Raw genomic sequence first — 20,747 nt, forward strand, 5'->3', positions numbered from 1 at the left:
TCGACTCAGAAAAAAAAAATGGTTAGATGCATAAAGTGTCAATGAAAAGGCCACAGAAATTGGGAAGTCATATGGCATCTCAACTACAAAGAGTTCAAAGTTACTTGCAGTCCTAATGCTTGCTTATGCAGCTGTGATCCCTAGGCAGTACAGGAAGTTTCTGCTCAAAAATAGCGGGAAAAACTTTTGATCACTATTTTTCTTACTTCTAAGTCCCAGAAATTTCTATGTCATTGTATTCACATAATTTTTCTATCATGAAATATTGATTTAACATATTAATAATAAATTTTTGTTATTAAAAAAAAAGAGACAGTTAATGACTGTCCCAGGTAAAGCAGGAGGAGTATCAAAGAGGAGGAAGGTTTTAGGAGGTTGATAAAGTAAAACCAACAGAATATAGGTACCAATTGGATAAAGGTAAATGAGGAGAGCAAACATGATCCCCTACATGTCCTCCATTCATATAAAAATACTTACCGCTCAGACCTAGTCTTATATAGCTCATCCTTTGGCACAATTCCAACAATCACTTCTAAACCAATAACCTGCAAATCATCAACCATAACATAGCCCCTACATTTTACTATTTTTCAATCAATCAATTCAAAAATATCATAGTATATTTGACTTAGACTTGAGTCCTAAGAGAGTATATTATCCAATTGCTCCTATCTTGTAAATGAGAAAAATCTACAGCCTAAAAATGCTAAAGTAATAAATCCATTAAGCAACAGAACTGGTTCTACTTCAGATTTCCACTGCATTTCCTCACAGCCAAATCCCCTGTTATAAATCAGGCTCCCTTAAATTCATGCCAGGAAAAGTGAAAAACTTAACTGATCTCTCTGCCTCTTGATGTTTTCCACTCTAAAACATGCTATCATTGCCAAATTAATCTTACTAATAGACCAAGTTATGTCATTTTTGCTGACGTGTTCTACTGCTCATATATCATAGAAATACTACTCTAAGATTGGGAGGCTAGATTCTGGTCCCAATGCTACCACTCTATCAGTTGTTGCCTTTTCTCCTGGGGAAACAAAGGGTCTTCACATTGAAGCTCAGGCCCATCCAGCTACTCATACTTTATAGAGTAAAATAGGAAAGTACATTTGGAACCACAAGCACAACCAGGGAAGCAATATAGTACTTCTTAGTTTAGTCTCTGAAAACAGACTACCATAATTTAAATTGAGGGTCTTAACAGCTATGTGACCTTGGGCAAATGACTTATCTGTACCTCAGTTGTCTCATCCCTAAAACTGGGACAAGAACAGTGCATATCGCATTAGTTTGTGAGAATTAAATGAGTGGATAAATGTAAAACATTTAGTGTATGTACTCAATAATTGTTAGCTCTTATTACTGCCATGGGTTAGAATCAGGAATCTAATCTTACTGTCTAGAATTTACTTAAGTGTGTCACACAGGCTCTTAAAGCTTTTTACCTCAATATCTTTAATGTTTGGAGATTTTTCTGCCATACCTCCCCCATTCTCAAACAAAATACATTAGGTATTAGTTTTGATTGCTGGGCAATTTACCCTAGTATGAAATAATCTAACCACTTCTGAAGATGTGGGTATAATTTGGTCATCAGGGAAGATAAGAGTAAAAAATCATTCTAAATGGACAGAGGAAAGAACTAGGTAAAGACAAACAAAATATTTATGTGTAAAAACATGAAGCAAAAAATAAGACCATAAGTAGAGGCAGAAGATTCTAATGCCAGACTCGGGCTATAAGTTTGGTATTTTGTTTTTTTATTTTGTTGGCAATATTGAATTAAGCCCTGAATACTTAATTTATAATGTATTCGCAAACTACCCTCAGAATCGGGAGACTGAAAAAATGGTAGTAACCTCAGAAACACTGGCAGAAGTTGGTACCATTTGCCCTAAATGAAGGACTATACTAAAGTTTCATTTATCTTTCCCTTTCAATGGGTTTCCCATTACTTCCTGCTTACCAGCTATCAAAGGCAGAAGTCCAAAATGCCAGAAACCACTGTATTTTGATGCACAGTTCCTACTTGCTAACTTACAATTACATACCAGGGGCAAATGTATTGCATCCACTTTGAAAAGGAAAAACTATTTTACAGTTACTAAAGATTTGGTTTGAGGCAGTAATGAGACAGTAATGTCCGTGGTAGGATAAGAGAATCTAAGGACATGATACCCCATTACCTCCAATCCCAGTTACATTTCAAAAGGTTAGAGAAAGAAACAAACCCAAAATAAATTCTGTGTGTCTCACAGATGAGATCAGTTTTTTTTTCTGCTAAACCAAATATATGAAATGAAGACACTCTGACAATTTTGAACATTTAAGACTCTAATAACTTGGATTATGACCAGAGTCAATAATTCCTCCAAATAAGTTCAGAACTTCACAGGAAAATAATGGAGTGATTCTTTACATATTCTTCAATGGAAATAGAGTTAGTAGAAGTAAACATTTTTAACAGAAATATTATTTTCAAATATAAAACATTTTTTAAAGGTTGCCATTCTGCTCTCAAAAGAGCTTACTTTCTGCTTGCATTTATGAAAGCTAATTAATGACTTATTGGTTTAGTTTAGAGTGGTATAATAAAGTGGTATTTCTCTTTGGACCAAGTCCAGATTCTGTTCTGGTGTAGCATTTCACAAAAATCACATAATCTAATATATACATGGTATTAGGGGTTTAACTAATGACGAAATCAGTTTACTGTGTGGCCCTGTGAAGATGTAGATTCAGTGTCTCCATTTCCGACTGCCTATTCTGTAATTACCCTGGTGGCAAGAACTATGTCTCATTCATGTTTCCATTTCCAGCACTTGACAAAGAGTCTTGCATACAGAAGGCAGGGAATCAATGTTTGTTGTCAATGAATATGTGGAAGGGTTATCTATATTATACTATGAAAGAGCCATGCAGTTAGCACTGGTGCTAAGTATAAAGTTCAGTAGCCAGAAATACAACAGAGGAATTCACAGCTTCAAGGAGAGTCAGTTTTACATTTTCATTTTTTTCCTAGTACTCCTTAAATTAGGGGAATTTAATAAAATATAAAAGACATTTTTATCTATATAACACGTTTTACATCTCTTTTAAATCTTCAAAACAATCATGTAAAGATTATTTACAGATGAATAAGCTGAAGTAACTTGAACATAAAGTGAGAGAGCTGGGTTTTGAACTCTGATATTTTGACTCCAGTCAGTGCCCTTACATTACACTTTGCTTAGAACAAAATTGGAAGTCATTGAGAGAACTAAATCAACTTTTAAAATCACTTCAAACTGTGGCTTTTAGAACATTTGATTCAGTCAATAAATAGACATCTTTCAATAAGTAGACAGGTTTTCCAAGCTTGAGTTATTATAGATTTACTATGGATTCTTATGTTCTTAAGACTGCTAGAGAGAAATACCTATTCTCAACTTTTTGTCAAGAAAACAAACCTTATAAAATTTAAAATTTTACTTCCATTCTATGTAATAATTAATCTATCCAGGTAGATATACAGAAGAAAATGGAGAAAGGGGAAAAAAAGGGAGAAACATGATAGAAAAGAGCAATTCCATGACTGAATTACAATCTAATATCTGAGAAAAGCAGATTAAAAAAAAATCATCTCAAAGGTCTACAAAAGAAAACAGCCACTTTACTAGCACAATTACACATTTTTCGTAAGTTTAGTAGTATTAGATAAGTAGCCGACTGGAAATGAATGCCTGGCAATAATTAATAAAAGGTTTTCTTTAAAAAAGAAATTCTGTAAGCTAAAAAAAAGTTTTCCTCCTAAGCAGAGAGGATTATGTACCAGTTTTCAACAAGGGTGTTTGTTGTTTCACAGTCTTTAGATAGGAAAAGTCAGAACTACAATCAAATTCTGACATTTGAGAATTATATGAGGTGCAGTTGAACACTGTAATAAAATGCCGTCCATCCAGCAGTTTGGAGGAATATACTCCAAGAACTATGAGCCAAAATTACAAATAACCGCAGTACAGTTAGTACAGTTAGTGGATTGCCACTAAAACTCTCAATGATGAGAAGATTCCACTGATATGTAGTTCCCAGGGTCTCCTGTAAGTAGCAGCAGTAATAACAGTACTAACAGCAGTAACAGCTGGAGCAGCAGCAGGAACAGCAGTAATTGGTAGCAATATTAGCAGCAGCAGCAGCTAGAGCAACAATGGCACCAACAACATTCATTTATTGAATGATTATTTTTTGTCAGGCCAGTGCCAAATAATTTTAATTAATTATTTAAATAATTTGAATTATTTAAATTAATAATTTAACATCCACAGATTATCTCTATTTCTTATAGCCACCCTGCAAAAAATTATTACATACCTTTCACTAATGAGGAAGATAAGGTGAAGTAATTTTCACAAGGCTATAGAGCTGGTTAGATATACAACCAGGATTTAAACCTGGACTGCCTTATTTTAAAGCTGTACTCCTTTCCCAACACTACACTTCACAGAAGTAAGGATAAAGATACTTTTCAGTGTGGAGGATTAAAAACAGTAGATTCCTACATTTCAGTAAATGATATAGAAAAAGAGATCACAGTAGCTTCTCCACGTTTGTAGAGGAACGTATGGTCTTCCAGGTGGGCAAATACCAGTGACTAGAGTGAGGCCGTAGAAGGATCTCAAAATCAGAGATGTGGGCGGAAAGATGAGATGAACCACAGTGTGGTCAGTATAATTTAGAGGAAAAAATGATTTATACTATTTTTAAAGACAGAAATTACTAAAATGAACCTAGGATTCATAACTATTCCCTAAAACTACAAGTTTATTGAGCTTCAGACACCAAAAATCTAATTTTATGACTAATACATGCTTCAAACAATTAGCTCTTAAGAAAGATTTACTGGGTTAGGAAAAGAAAGTTAACATAAATGATTTGTGAAAATGGTATGAGATGGTTAGAATGAAAAGCAGGCTGAAGATTAGGATAATTCTATCCGAATAAAATGCACACAGAAGTAAAATTATGAAAAGTAATGAGTAACAATGATAACTTTACAGTTACACAGTGCTTCCTATGTGACAATCACTTTCTAAGTACTATATACGTATACTAACTCATTTAATTCCCTCTACACTTTATGAACAGGTACTGTTGTTTACATGCATTTTACAAATGAGGAATGAGGCAAAAGTCTGTAACCTACCCAAAGTCACACATGTTCTAGTAAACAGCAGGGTAGGAACTCCAAACTAGGCAATCAACTGCAGAGCCTACGCTCTTTAACCACTACACCACACTGTACCTTTAAGGGTCTGAGAGGGTTTAAAATGAAGCTGGCTTTCAAATCACCTAATCCTAGTATCAAAGAAGTTCTCCTGAAGCTGTTTAAGTAGGAAGTAAAACTTTACTATATAAGAAATTCCTTAACAGATAATAAAAGGCTGAAAATAGTCTCAAGAAAAATAGGTAAGTGGGTAGATTGATAAGCTAAGCATAAGGAGTTAGAGAAGCTAGAAACAGATAATGAGAGATTCTTAAGCTTCTTAGTGTGAAATCATGTAAAGTAACCATACTCTCCAACAAAAATATCTCTTGCTGCTATAATCAGAGGCAGAATAAACTAATAACTGGTCTGTCCCTGTTATGCACTTATTAGATTTTACAAACATAATAATGAGGACATCATTTTTCTGATATAATTTCTAAAAATATAAAAATGTACATTGCTAGTCTCTAGTTACAAACACTATCTTACAAATGATTCATAAACATAAATGAAATGTCTAGGAATCCATCTTAGGCAAAACTACACAACTACTTTTTATTTCCCAGTTCATAAAATTTGAAGGATTACTCCAGATCAGTATTCTACACACTATTCCACGGAGATTAAGAAGTGAATAAGTATTCAAAGAAAAAAATTCTAAGGTCAAATAAATATTCGCTTAGACATTCACAAGTCACATACAGCACGAAAAAGCCCATATCAAAGAATCCATTTAACTTTAACTTGCATTGCCTAAATTTATTTGACCACGGAAACTTTTCCCCCCAACTTATAAATTATGGACATTAGTTGTACAGTAAAGAACCTGGGAAAAAATGACCTACTTACCTTCTTTAATAGAAGTATAAGAGAACTACTTTTACAAAAGCCTATGAAGGAGTTAAATGTGCTGAGAAATAATGTGAACATTTAGTTTTCTCAAGGTCAAAGAGTCCCTGTTTCTGCTACTGGGAATAGGATACGTGGCATTCTAAATTTATCTTGTCATAAGAACAAATTATGACAATGTAAGTATAACCAATATTGAATAATAGAATCTCAGAAGTCTAGAACAAGTCAGCACTCACATTTTACAAATAGGGTAACTGAGGCTCCAAGAACACTGCCACTCCCCTGGTTTTCTTTCTATACCATCGGCCACTCCTCAGTTTCCTTTGCCAATTCCTTCTCATCTCCCTGACCTTTTATTGTCAGATTCCCCAGAGCTCAGCCTGTGGACCCTGTCCTTTCTCTCTCTCTACTGTATCCTTTGGTGATCTCATATAGTCCCATGAGTTTTTTTCACTGAATTTTAAATTTTGGTATAATTGTATATTCACATGCAGTTATAAGAAATAACACAGAGAGATTCCATATTCCCTTTGTCCAGTTTCCCCAATGATAACATCTTATAATATAAAATAACAGTAAAAAATTATAGCACAAAAGCATAAGCAGGATGTTGACAGTGATACATATACCAACCTTACTCAGTTTTCCCCAGTTTTACTTGTATTTATTCCCATGACATTAAATGATATTTACAGCTTAGAACACCCTCCTAAATGCATACAGGTGAATGCTTATGACATCTCAACTTGCATATCTAACAGATATCACAAACTAAAATATGTCCCAAATCACAGTCATCATCTTCCCTCTCAAATCTATTACTTCTAGTCTTCCCTATCTCAGTCCATATCAATGCCATCTTTGCGGTTGCTCACACTAATAACTGGAATCATCCTCAAAACTTTCTTTCTTCTACACTTCACATATAAACCATCAACGAATTCAAAACATGTCCCAAATCAAAACTCTTTATCACCTAAACTGCTAGCAGCCTAGCCTAAATCCCCACCATCTCATACCTGGATTATTACAATAACCTCCTAATTAATCTCCCTGATTTTGTCCTTGGTCTTCTACAGCTTATTCCGAAGACAGCAGCTATGGTAATACAGACACACTTCTGTATTTAAAGGTTTTCGTTGATTGTGGGTTTTATTGAGGTATAAAACACTCCTCTATTCAAAATGCTCTAATAACTACTTATCTCATAGTAAAAGGCGAATTCCTTACAATGGTCCATAACGTCCTATACACATGGCCCACATTACCTTGCAAGCCCCAACTCCTACTATTCTCCCTCTTAATCACTTATTTGCAGCCAGACCAGTCTCCATGCAGTTCTTCTTTCAGGTCTTTACTCAAATGTCATTTCTCTGTGAGACCTTCCCTGACTACCAAATTTTAAATGGCAGCCTCCAAACTCCCACCCAGTACTTCTTATCCCCCTTCCCTATGTTATTTTTCTCCATAGTATTGATGACTATCTAACATACTATATACCTTATTTACTTTATATTGTCTGTCCTTCACCACTAAAATGTTCGTTCTGTGAGGGCAGAGATTTCAGTCCATTTTTCTAGCACTTAGAAGGGTGCCAGGCACAAAGCAGATGTTCAAGAAATATTTGCTGAATAAACAAATGAAGCCCAAAGAGGTGAGGAGTTATGCCAAAATATCATAAAAATGGCAAGAATCCAAGTCTCTGTAGTTTAGCAGTCATTTTTTCTCAAAAGAGCGATGGACTTAAACTGAACCAATCTCATTTTTTTTTCAGTGGTAACCAAAAGCACACATGCATGAAATGGCAATTTCTGACCAGGTGAATAAACTATTTAGAACAACCTGATGGCAAGGAGGGATTAGACTCAAGCTAAAACTCATTAGCACAAAATTAAAATATGACCAACTGCCTATAATCAACAAGTTTTGTACTAGCTGCCTTAGGTGTTTTATTTAAATTATTTTTTTAAAAAGGAATTTATAGGTGATAGAACTTTAGGAGTTTAAACTTTAAGAAAATGAACTTGATAATACTATAAAACAGAGTCCTATGGAAGAACACAAAGCAGTACTCCTACATTGCTATATCAAGAATACAATTTCTCATATTTTTAAACTATAGCCAAGGTAGAGCAAATATCTATAAATGAAAAAGGAACTTATGTTAAAAATGTAAAGAAGTTGTTTCTGGACAAAATTTTTAAATTAAAAAAAAAAAACTGGGTAGAAAGAGGGTGAATGACAAAACTTCCTAGAGACAGATAAGGAAATAAAGACTAGCATAACACCAAATTCACCTACTGAGAGACAAGCCACTTCCAGAACTTTTGAAAAATTATTCATTTACCGTAGAAATTAGTTTGGAAATTTAAAACTAATGGGTTCAAATTTTTTGATTATTAATTGCAAGAAGCACGTTACATAATAAGTAGTCATCTATACTGGCTTTAAATCTGTTTCAAAGTAAAACTGAGCAAGTTCTGACTTCAGAGTAAAAAAACATGACTGAGTCATATTTCCAGAGCCTGCCTAACCCTTACGGCAACTAAGATCACAAAAGGTATTTTACATGTCATTAAAATTCAATAAGTTGGTAGAGTATAAACAGTGACCTTTCAATTGTGCCAGAGGAAAAAAAGCAAGACGCACTAAGTAGATACAGCTCTCAGTGTGCAGGCCAAATAATGGGGCTTCCATGAAACAATAAAGGCAATGCTCCTATTTATATGATTAAATCTACAGCTTTCATATGAAATTCTTTATTAGTAAATAATTCCTGAGGCACTTAAACAACAGAATTTTTATTAAAACAAAATAATAGCATCAAAACTGTTTATTAGAGCTATAGTCAATGTAACTAAAATAAACAAATGTCAACTTTAAAAAATATATATATGTGGAAATATGTTTTATATGTGATAGAAACAAGTGCATTATTGGCCCTTATATTTTTTTAATGTTACCACTACCCAAAGGAACTATTAATAGCTAAGTAGGTATTATGTATTAGATGTACAAATATGCAACTTTAAAACTTGTTTTACTGTATAAAAAAATAAAACTAAATTTTTAAAAAACCTTGTTTTAAGGTCTCCAATAGGTTTTGTCAATTCTTTACACTTTAGAACTCACAATTATTAAGATAATATTAATAATAATAATCCCGAAATAAGAATGGATATAATCATGTCTAATGGTCTGAACAACAGCCAAATTAAAAAGCTATAAATAAGCAGCTATTCTAGGGAATTCTAGGGAATTCTAGGGAATATCTTGGAGTTCTTAACAAAATAAAGCAAACACTAAACAACAGTTTTAAAGAAAAGAATATAAAAATAGACATCAATACATTTGGAGAACATAAAACCAAGCTATCAAAATTAAACTAAATTTTTAAAAAATAAAAAATCTGATAATTGATGCTGTTAAAAAACTATGAAGTTACTCCTGGGTAATACATTTTAAATAACAGTAAAAATAAGTGAAATTTTGGAACATAATTGTAGGGACCTGTTGTTCCAAGGATATGAAAAATAACCATTTCCTAATAACCGGAGCTTTTGTATTCCTTGGATGCATTCATGCTAGAGGAAGATTAAAGGGAAGCAGCCAAAATGACTAAACTTCAACTGGGACACTGAAGCACAGATTTGATTTTCTTGGCCAGAAGTGACCCACGAGCTTAAGATCAAGAGCCAAAGCCCCCAGTGGGAAGCTGTGCTCTATTTGGTGGGCCTTGATACCATCTCTGGCTATATCAACATCAGCCTCATGGAAGGCCAGCCATGAGAGAAGGGAGTCTCCCCAAGATCTGATTTCCTGAGACCACAACCTAGAGCAGGTCCCACAGTCAAATTAGTCACATTCCTTGGAAAGAGAGAACAGGCATCAGTTGTGTCCATCGAAGGGGGACACTGTCCAGGTGTACCCTGAACATTTTTTGAAATCTCTGGGCTGCTTCTCCATCTGAAAAATAAGAAAAATAGCACAATGACAGACAACGAATGAGGAAAAAGACAATCATCTGGCCTAAAAAACTTAAGACTTATAAGAAATTAAGAAAGCAGACAAAACAGACAAAAAGACAAACAGCCATATCATTTGGAACATATTATTCTGAAGTCAAGTACAGCAGAGAAAAACACAAATTATTTTAAGCAAAGTAAGAAATGACCACAGCAACAAAAGTTATTTTTGGAGAGAGCCAACTGGAGAAAAAAAAACGTATGTTAAGATATGTCAACCTGACACAAAGATAAGGTGGAATAAGAATCTAGTCCCATTTGAAGCTGAAAAGAGCTGAATAATGAGAGCTAGTGTCATGAACTTGGCTGCTTAACTGCCTTTGTGTAAGAAAACATCTCAGAACTTTGAACTTAGGAAATTCCAACTTGTCTTGCACCAGGTCACGAGCTCCATAGAGCAGGAACCTATTTCAACAAGCAGCTTTAAAAAAAAAACAAAAAAAAACACAAAATACTTTAATATTTTTCATTTCTGTTAATGATACATTTAAAAATGCAATAGTGCTAAAATCCATCAAAGTAAAATGCACTGAATAAAAATTACACTTACTCAGAAAGATGTTCAGAAGTTGGGATACAAACAGAAACTGAAATTAGAAGAAAAGTATTATATTTAAAACAGCATATGAAATATGATGAGTGAGAAAAATGATTTAGTAAAGAGCACATACTGTGGCTGACCAATAATACTGGAATAAATATCAAAAATCCAAAGTAAAACAATTTTATATACGTACCTTTCTCTATTACAACTTGACAAGCATGAGTTTCATGTTGACTTAAGTGTGTAGCCATATTATCTAAGCCAGAAACATCAGTTAGGAAATCACAATTAAGGCACACTAGAGTAATGCCCCTATAAAAAACAAAGCAAATAGTATAAAAGAAAATGTTTTTATCTTTTATGAAAATCCACACACCAGTTCAATGAATACTTTTCCGTGATTTGCTTTTTGTGTCATAACTGTCATTCCAATTTTTGTTATATAAACTTGATATAACTGAAATGATTCTCTAGAAAATGTCATAGTCATATTCAAATTATATTACCATTTATTTACAGAAAGTATTTTTGCTTTATAAACTTTTCTCTCTCATACCAGTTACTGAAAACTAAGAGTCAAGAGACCTACAGTCCAGTCTTGGCTCCACTAACAACATGGTTCACTTTGACAAGTCACAGTCTATTTGTGCCTATGCCCATCTGCAAAACAAGAGTTCAGTATATATAAATGTACAATATATACATTAGTCAGTGTATATTTACTAAGGCTGTCGTTACACATACTGTACTACTAGTGTACTGTATTGTGAATACAATGACGACCAAAAAATACAGTCTGTGCTCTAATGGAACATTTATCTACTGTTTTCTAGGTGAGGAAAAAATTAGAAATGTGAACGCTTTAAAAATAGATCATTGTCGTAGCTGCTATCGTTGTATACTATGTGTTAAAGATTTTCCTATATATTATTTAGTTTATTCTCACCACAAGCATCCAAGGTTGGTATTATTCTCATATAACACTGAATTAACTGAAGTAGCTAATTCACTATTGAAGTCCAAAGTCTGAGTTCCTCAGCATCCCAGTACTCTGAACTGGCCCACTTGCCTGGACCTAAACTACTTGTTCCCTCAACAAAACTTCACTGAGTACTGTAGTTCTTAAATATGTAATGATTACAAATTTTCAAAAAGGTTAGAAAGCAATTCCCATAGTCATCAATACATTTTTTTTGAATTCACAAATAGTTTTTATGCTTATTGGATCAAACTGTGCAGCATTTGCTATTTGAAGTATTTAAACATAATTGGCATATTATAGTATGTAAAATTGGTCTTAAGACTCTAATTTAAAATGTGTTTAAACTTTTAGCTTTGAGTTTTATTTTAAAATATTAAGCCTGCAAAAATATGTGAATGTTTCAGAGAACTTAGAAAGCCACTGTGTTTAATTTATTATGTTTATTAGAGTTAAGCACTTGGGAGCTTGGGGTCAAGCATCTGAAGAGCTGTTTAAAAGAAAATCAAATATATTAAATGTATACATGATGTTACATTGTTTAAAGGTAATTGAAGTGTAAATGAGACTTTAAAATAAAAAATTCTAGTCTGTTCAGCTTAAATGAACTTTATCAAACATTATTTAAAGGCCCGCTTGAAAGTGATTTTTTAAATAAATCTATTTATTTATTATGGCTGCGTCGGGTCTTCGTTGCTGCACGTGGGCTTTCTCTAGTTGTGGTGAGTGGGGGTTACTCTTCCTTGCAGCGCGTGGGCTTCTCATTGTGGTGGCTTCTCCTGTGCGGAGCACTGGCTCTAGGCGCGCGGGCTCAATAGTTGTGGCTCGCAGGCTCTAGAGCTCAGGCTCAGTAGTTGTGGCGCACAGGCTTAGTTACTCCGCGGCATGTGGGATCTTCCTGGACCAGGGCTCAAACCCGTGTCCCCTGCCTTGGCAGGCGGATTCTTAACCACTGCACTATCAGGGAAGTCCCGAAAGTGATTATTAAATGTACTAGATTTCTAAATGAAATATTTTTAAGCTTAAGGAAAGTTAAGATTTAAATACTTAAATTTAATAATTACAGTCTTTTTCTATTAACAAACTGCCCTCAACAGACACTAAAAGTAGTCTCAATGGTAAGTAGCTAAATGCCTATTCCACTCGACATAGTTAATTGGACCAGGGATGGAATGTCTAACTCAAGCCTTCTCTGAACAGGGATTTGTAATTGGGATATATAATCACATTTCTTGATCTGGGAAAATGTGGGAAGCTAAGAATACTATGTTTGGGTCATCAACAGAGAAAGCTGGTCTACACAGAGAAAGGAGAATGGAACTCATGTCCAGAAAAAATAACAGACAAAATCATCCTGCTTCAGCAGGTCAGACTAGAAAGAAGCCGTGTTAGTAACTGATGGCTTTCTGTTTCCCTCGTATGTTCTGGCTGTATCTCTTCCTTCTAGGGGTCCATGAGGGTCTTTGGAATCCTGCTAATAAATTATTTTTGCTTAGGTGGAAAAAAAATAGATCATGTAATGTGATCATTGTTATTGTCAGTTTATTAATAAAGCATAAATACATTTCTGAAGTTCATCACATACGTTAAAATTTTAAATGTTTTACCAATATACAAATACAAACAAATAACATACCTTAGATTGACTTCTCCCCTAAAGCTCTAGTCTAACAGTCTGCTGTATATTTTCCCCTAGATGTCATACTGGCACATAAAAAACTGACCTTCCTAAAACTAAAATCATGTACTTCCTTCCCAAATTAACTTATCCTGACTGGCCTTTCTTATGATGCCATTTCCTCTGAAAATAAAGCTCAACCTATAGTTATCTCTGTCTCTTCTTCCTTAAACAGTCAGTATGACAAGCATTTTATATCAACAATTTATTGAGTACTTATTCTGTGCTAGTCAAACAATTTTAGACATACCATCTCATCTAAATCTAAACAACCCATAAAAGGTAGATGCTATAATTTATCACCTTTTTAATAGAGGATGGAGTTAGCTTAGTAATGTACCAAGGACACAGAGCTGGTAAAGGTCAAGATCAGGTTTGAAATCAAGCACTTTCATTCCAGAGCCCAGTTTCTTAAAGATGATATAATACTATCTCACCATTCTAACCCAAGTCCTTACTAGATTATTCATAACTACCACAAAAGTCCTAATCAATAGGATTCATGCATCTATAATTCACCCTATTGTTAAAGGTGAGAAGAAATTCAACCTTCCTTCAGTTTCATTCAATTCTATATAAAACATCAAAGGTTGTCCAGTGCCCTCCAAAATAAGTCCAAACTCCTTAGCCTCATTTTCAACGCTTTTACAATCTGGCTCTAAGCTCAAAACTATTGCCCCCAATTTCAATATTACCACTATAACTTCAATGCTCCATTCATTTACTACTACCATTCCCCCTCTGTACACCTTCAACTTTTTCATTTCTGCACCTCTATTCATGTTATTCCAACTCAAATGCACCTGTACCTCTTCTATCAGTGTAAACAATACTCATCCTTTAAAGCCAAGTAAACTAACACCTATGTAGATCATTCCAAGTAAAGTAATCTCGCTGCCCTTTGAAAAAAAACCAACCATCATTGCACTTGTTAAAATCCCTCTTGCTTTATTGTGGTTATTTACATTCACCTCTTATCTCCCACCCAATAAAATGTACATTCTCTGAAGGTTGGTTCCAAGACTTCTTCATTATTACTATTATCTTTACAGGATCTGCTACATTATAGACCTAGTAGATACACAGTAAATAGCTAAAGAACAAATATTCCATTCCAATAAAAGAATAATTACAAAAATTATTGTTCTATACAATTATAAGTTTCTATGTTCCATTCACAGAAATAGGCAAATTTTCAATCTGAGACTTATTCAAGTTGAGAGAAAAACATCCCGGAGGTTTAAAATCATATGATTCATTTAAAAACCAAACACACAACTGAGCTTAACAACAGTGAGGTGAAAATCAAAAATCTCATCTTTTGAATGCAATAAAACTCTTCATTCTTATAAAAATTTTCAGTATAGGCAACCTCTAATATAACTTAATCTATTTCCTTGAATTCAGTAAATGTTTTAAAATTAGTACTAATATATTTTTAAAACTGAACCAAATTTTTCTCTCCCTGTGAGCTACTGGTCCAACATCATAGATGGGACCTATTGTCCACATAAGTCATTTTCAATGCATACATTAATTTATTCAACAAATATTTACTGGGTGCCTAATCACTATCAATGCCTGGCATAGACAAAAATCCAAACCACACACATTCTAGTGAGAGGACACAGAAAATAAACAAAATATACAGTGAATGAGATGATAAAAGATGATCCAGAGAAAAATGAAGCATAAAAAGAAGATAAAGAGCACTGGGGTAAAGCACAGGAGAAAGGATATAATTTTAAATCAAGTGGTCAAGGAAAGGCTCACTCATCAGAATAAAGACCCAAAGGAGATAAAGGAGCTAATCATACAAAAATCTGGGAAAGAGCAAACTAGTCACAGAGAATAATAAGTACAAAGGTCCTGAGACATAATATCATCCCCTCTTCCATTTTTTCCACTAACCCAAAATATCAAAACAACTATTGGTTAACCTTATCTGTATAGATTAGCTTGGTGCAGCAAACATACTGATATTTCAGGTAGCAAAGGCGACAAGAGCAAAAATAAAGAGCAGTGGGGTCTAAAGAATTCAGAAGAATATGAAAAACATGGTGCTCAGTGAATTCTGAGTTAAGTGTGTGCTAAACCAAATTCTCAGTGTCTTCAGAAATATTCATCAACAGTTCTTTCTGCACAGTAAGCAAGTTGTACACTTCTCTTAATTTGAAAAGGAAAAAGAATTATACAGACTACATACTAATTTCAAGAATTCTAGTGGTTTAAGAAATTTACTTCAAAACTGAAAAAGTGTTAGTCACTTTACTACATATTTTAGGTATCTTTTTTTAAATCAAATATTGTTGGACAGCCCTATTTTTGTTCTCATTTTACAGTGTAAATACATGAAGATTTCATTTTGACACCATCGGTCACCCCTGAAACAAATTTAGCGAGAGAATATAGACCAATCAGGTACTTTGTAAAACACTCTGGCAGTTCCTCAAAGGCTTGACATAGGGTTACCATATAACCCAGCAATTCTAATCTTAGATATATACTAAAGAAAAATGAAAAGACATGTCCAAACAAAAATGAGTACACAAATGTTCACAACAGCAATATTCATAACAGATTCAAAGTTAAAATAACCTAAATGGATAAACAAACTATCATATATACATACAATGGAATATTACTCAGCAATAAGAAAAAGAAGCACTGATATATGCTACAATATGGATGAATCTTGAAAACATTATGCTAAATGGAAGACACAAATCACAAAGGATCACATATTTTATCATTCCATTTACATGAAATGTTCAGAATAGGCAAATCTAAATAGACAGAAAGTAGATTAGTAGTTGCTTAGGGATGAAAGGAATTGGAAGGAAATGGAGATAACCACTAACGGGTACAGAGTGCCTTTTTAAAGTGATAAAAACGTACTAAAATTAACTGTGGTAACTGCACAATTCTGTGAATATACCAAAAACTATTAATTGTATAATTTAAATGTGTGAATTGCATTGTATATGAACTGTATCTCAATAAAAATGTTATATACAAAAGATTTAAGTCATATAATTTTTCAATAGAAAAAAATTTAAAAGATCAACTAGTTACCTGAGATCTTCTGAATACTTCTTAAAGATACAAAACCTTTTACTTGGACGATTACTATGAAAGCTGGGAGAGACAAAACAGATTTTATTAATTTTACTATACAGTAAGTCATATTAATTTATTAGCTATATATCAAGTCTATACTTAAATCTCTAGTTTTGAATAAAATATTATGATATAAATAATAATATAATGTTCATCATCCCTGTTTCATTCAGCATTTTAGCTTATATTCTTATTTATCTATTTATTTTCTAGTGAAATGTATTTCACTAAGCATATTCTTACACAATCAGCACCTCACCCTCACATAAAAAAAGGAAATACTCAAGAGTTTAAAAAAGTAAAGCAAGTCAAATTATTTTCTTCAACTGTTAAGAGCTGAAAACAATTTAAAAGTTTTGCTAATAACATTTTTGCTATAATATGAATGGTTACCAATAAGAATCATTTTAAAAATCCTTTACCAACTTAACATGTTTGTGTTGAGGAAGGGGAGTAGATTCCAAATTATCCTGGAAGTTAACAGTAGTTGAGCTAAATGCCACTGTTGGCATTTGTAAAGTGGATTTGTAAAATCAAACATTTAGAATTCTTTGCAATTACTAGTAGAGGTTTTTTTTAAAAAAACAAATTAAAGCAGAACTCTAGAGCTAAAACAATGCTTCCCCTAAGCACAGAACAGAAAACCCCTAACCAAGCTTTGTAGCTGATGCTGATAGCTTTTACACACCCTTTTAAATCTGATAAGGAAAGCTTTCCTATACTAGAAAACCAGGATCGGCTTAGCACAGTACTACTTAGCACAGATAAAAGTGGAGTCATAGACTAGTAACATGAGCATCATCTGGGAGCTTATTTAGAAATGCAAAGTCTTGTGACCCCCACCCTCCCACATAGCAACTGAATTAATCTCTGGCAGTGGGGCCCAGGAATCTGTTTTAACAAACTTTTTCAGTAATTCTTATGCAAGCTAAAGTTTGAGGAGCAGCAGCTTGCAATGATAGACCTAAAGTAGCCAACACACCAAATCAATTCTAAGTCTCAGAAACAAGGCAACCATCACCAGCAGAGCATGTACGTATGGGAAAAGAAATACTCTGACCAGTTATAATCCCCAGAGAACATTCTCAGAAGATTTTTAATACTTATTTCTTCAATCTGGGGATAACTACTACTAAAGAGTTTATAAATTCAGCATAACATGACAAAAATAATTGAATGGTTTTTTTAGGAAGAAATCATCAAGAGGTTGGGAACCACTGAAATAATATGCAAAAATTTGTGCACATAACTGTATTTCCACAGAGTGTGTCCCAGATTTTATCTGATTCCCAAATAATGTGAACCAAGTAAATTATTTTTTTTAATGAGATTTAAAAGTAACTTTTAAAAGCTCCTTCTTCCTTCTCAACAGACTGTTTCGGTTTCTTTATTTGGTAAGAGAAGAGGAAAAAATTACGTTTTAGGGTCTTTTGATGGCTTCCATTTCTGTCTATAACTTGCACCTTATTAAAATGTTGGTACTTTTAAAATTTTAGTTGTCTGAATCCAGTTTTAATTTAGAGTTCCCTACCTATAAAAAAAAGACTTATACTGTCATTTCATTTATATTTATTACACAAATTCCATTCTTCTAGTTTTGTGTATTATAGGAATGGAAAAGTGGCTGTAGCTCACCAACAGAGGGAAAAAAAAACTACCTTTCTTCTTCCTAATAGACCTGTGTAAAGTTAATAACAATAGGGAAATAATCTAATAAAGGAAAAAAAAAGGTTAAGATTTTTATTACGATACAGTAAAACATAACATTAAAATCTAGGTTTTGAAATTCACCATCTACTTAGACTATATATACATAATTACCAAACTCATTAAGCTATTCTCTAAAAATAGATGAATTTTATTGTATATAAATTATACCTCAATAGGACTAGAGGCAAAAAAAACTCCCTTTGACCACCTTGCTTTGATACAAGTAAAAAGTTTACCTCTGAAAAAATACAAAAGTATGCAACAATATTGACAGTATGCCTACTATTAAGACACCAAACTGGAGGTTGATGATACAATAAAGCAGGTTGTTTGCCTTAGAGTTCATGGTCCAGGGTTTGGGGGGGGAAGGTTGTCAAAAAGCAACTGGCACAGAATAAATGCCTAATAAACATATGCTAAACAAGTGAATATATATTCATTATCACAGGATAAACATCAACAGTGACACACACACAGTTTTGTGGTTGCATGAGGGAAAGCTGCAGGTAAATGGAGAAGTCAGCACAATTAGTAGTACATTTCAGTTAGGAAGCTCCATATACTGACTTACTCCAGGCAAAGCAAAGAAAATAAGAGTTGAAGTCTCTTGGAAAAGTAGTTAGGAATTAGATATTAAAAGGTCTTACATTCTCCAGAAAATTTCAACTTCATCCTATTAATATTAGGAAGGTAAAGGATTTTAGGCCAAAAAATATCCTGACCAGATATGAGTAACAAAAGAAAGGAAGAAATGGAAAAGGGCCAAAGGGGTGGGTTGTGGACAGAAGACCATTTATGATGCCATCACAATAATCTTAACTGTTTTTCTAATGACTATTATTTAGTGCCAATAAATCTATATAAAAAATATAATGAACTAAAGCATATCCTATAAAAATTAATTCAGGAATCTGTCTTATTATTATATAGGAACAAATTGTTATACCAGCTTTCTTTTTCCTTGGAAAAATTTTAAATCATCCTTCAAAGCCTAAATGAAATGTCATTTATACAATACCTTCTCATTTCTTGTTTAAAGAATTCATCGTTACCTTCTCTGGGCTCTCACAGTCATTTGTTTATCACATTAAGCTAGGTAAATATATCTCTCCTACTAAATTGTGAAAATTAAAGGCAAGGACTTTACGATACTGAATAATGACAATTTAGAAATAATACCTAAAATTACTTGAATATCTCCTAAGTGCAAATCATTTTATTAAGCACTTTAAGTACATTTCCTCTAATAATCACAGTAACTTTCTCTTCAAGAAAAGGAAAATGGGAATCAGTTAAGTAATTTGCCCAAAGTCACACATGTAATAAATGGTGAAGCTTGGTTTCAAATCCAGATTTGTCAGATTCTTCACCACCAGCTTACCACACTTCTTAGCAAACAGTAAGCTCTGCTACAAAAAGAGATATTAGGTACTTATGGCTGTTACCTTAATTCTATTACATGTAGAGAAAAAAAGCCTTCTTTCTTATACATAATGTTGAAGAATAATAGCAATATTACACAGTAATGCATTTTCATTTTTTCAGGTGACTTCTACTGCTACCTAAAGGCTATAAGCAAACAGGGTGCAATAATTTAAACAACCAAACCCAAATAATGCTACTTCTTTAAAAAATCACTTAAAAATTATATGTTTAATGATGCTCTTCTTTGTAAGAGTCTTATTCTAAAAATGCTCCAACTGCATAAGATTTTTTAATATCCTCTTTTGAGATTTTATTTAGAGGCTTTCTTTTATAATTACAATAATGACTCTCACTTGCTGTTTGTAATGTGCTAGGTGACATGGTAAATACAAAGAGCCCCTTCTTCTCAAGGAGATAATACACATACAAACAAACATAACAAGAGGCAGAACAGATGAATGGCACACAACTCAAAGCAAGGAATGATCCCTGTGAGTGGTTGTGGTGATCAGACACTTCAAAGAAGGTAAAGTGAAAGGAAGGACAGGGGTATTCCAGGGACTAACAAAGAATAAGGAAAAGCCACTTGTCAAAAATGAGTATGGGAGAAAGTTTATTCTGGAGAAGAGCAGTCTGAGACTGGAGGGGAAAAGACCAATTGAGAGTACAGAGGTAGTATGGGATAGGGATTTAAGGGACTCATCCTCTGGAGAAAATGAAGTTTCTGTACATATAAAACTCAAACATGTAACAAGAATCCACACTGGGAAGAAGTAGTGGTTGGGCCATTCAATGGGAGATACCTAAGGCAGTGAGTGAGGCAAGGGTACATATGAAGTAGAGAAAAAGGAAAAGTGATTTACCAAACCCTACGAGTGGCAGTGGAAGCTTTCAGTTCCACATGAGGCTAACCATGAGTAAGATTGTGTGTCCTGACAATGAAGTGCAGGGTTGGGGCTCACTGGGAATTGGGATAAGGGTAGAAGGCAGTTGGGCTAACTGGGAATGTTTTAGAATAGAATGGATGTGGAGGTTTTATAGGACAAATGAGAAGCCTATGATAATGGGAAAGGGAAGAGTAGAATGACCCTTGGCTTAGGAAAACACAAAATATTTTCCGATTTGCTCCCCTATAAACTAAGGGCAGAATTAAGGCCATATTT

At 33.7% G+C, this 20,747-nt stretch overlaps 1 protein-coding gene across 7 annotated transcripts in view; it reads right to left on the minus strand.

Annotated features, from left to right (window-relative positions):
* ZNF280D (zinc finger protein 280D) overlaps positions 1 to 20,747 on the minus strand; it is a 119,322-nt gene that overhangs the window by 28,029 nt on the left and 70,546 nt on the right. For 5 of the 7 annotated variants that reach the window (XM_082647887.1, XM_082647888.1, XM_082647889.1 and 2 more), the window contains 3 exons: positions 16,405 to 16,467; positions 10,866 to 10,984; positions 10,679 to 10,715 (listed from right to left, as the gene is read on the minus strand). In XM_082647887.1, the coding sequence (XP_082504013.1) occupies positions 10,679 to 10,715; positions 10,866 to 10,984; positions 16,405 to 16,467 (219 nt within the window). Of the gene's footprint in view, positions 1 to 8,889; positions 10,070 to 10,319; positions 10,550 to 10,678; positions 10,716 to 10,865; positions 10,985 to 16,404; positions 16,468 to 20,747 lie in introns of those variants that run through there. The other 2 variants (XM_082647890.1, XM_082647891.1) reach the window with 2 other exon arrangements.

The sequence above is a fragment of the Grampus griseus genome (genome assembly GCF_964374135.1).
Source record: "Grampus griseus genome assembly, chromosome: 2".
In the NCBI taxonomy this organism is placed as follows: domain Eukaryota; kingdom Metazoa; phylum Chordata; class Mammalia; order Artiodactyla; family Delphinidae; genus Grampus; species Grampus griseus.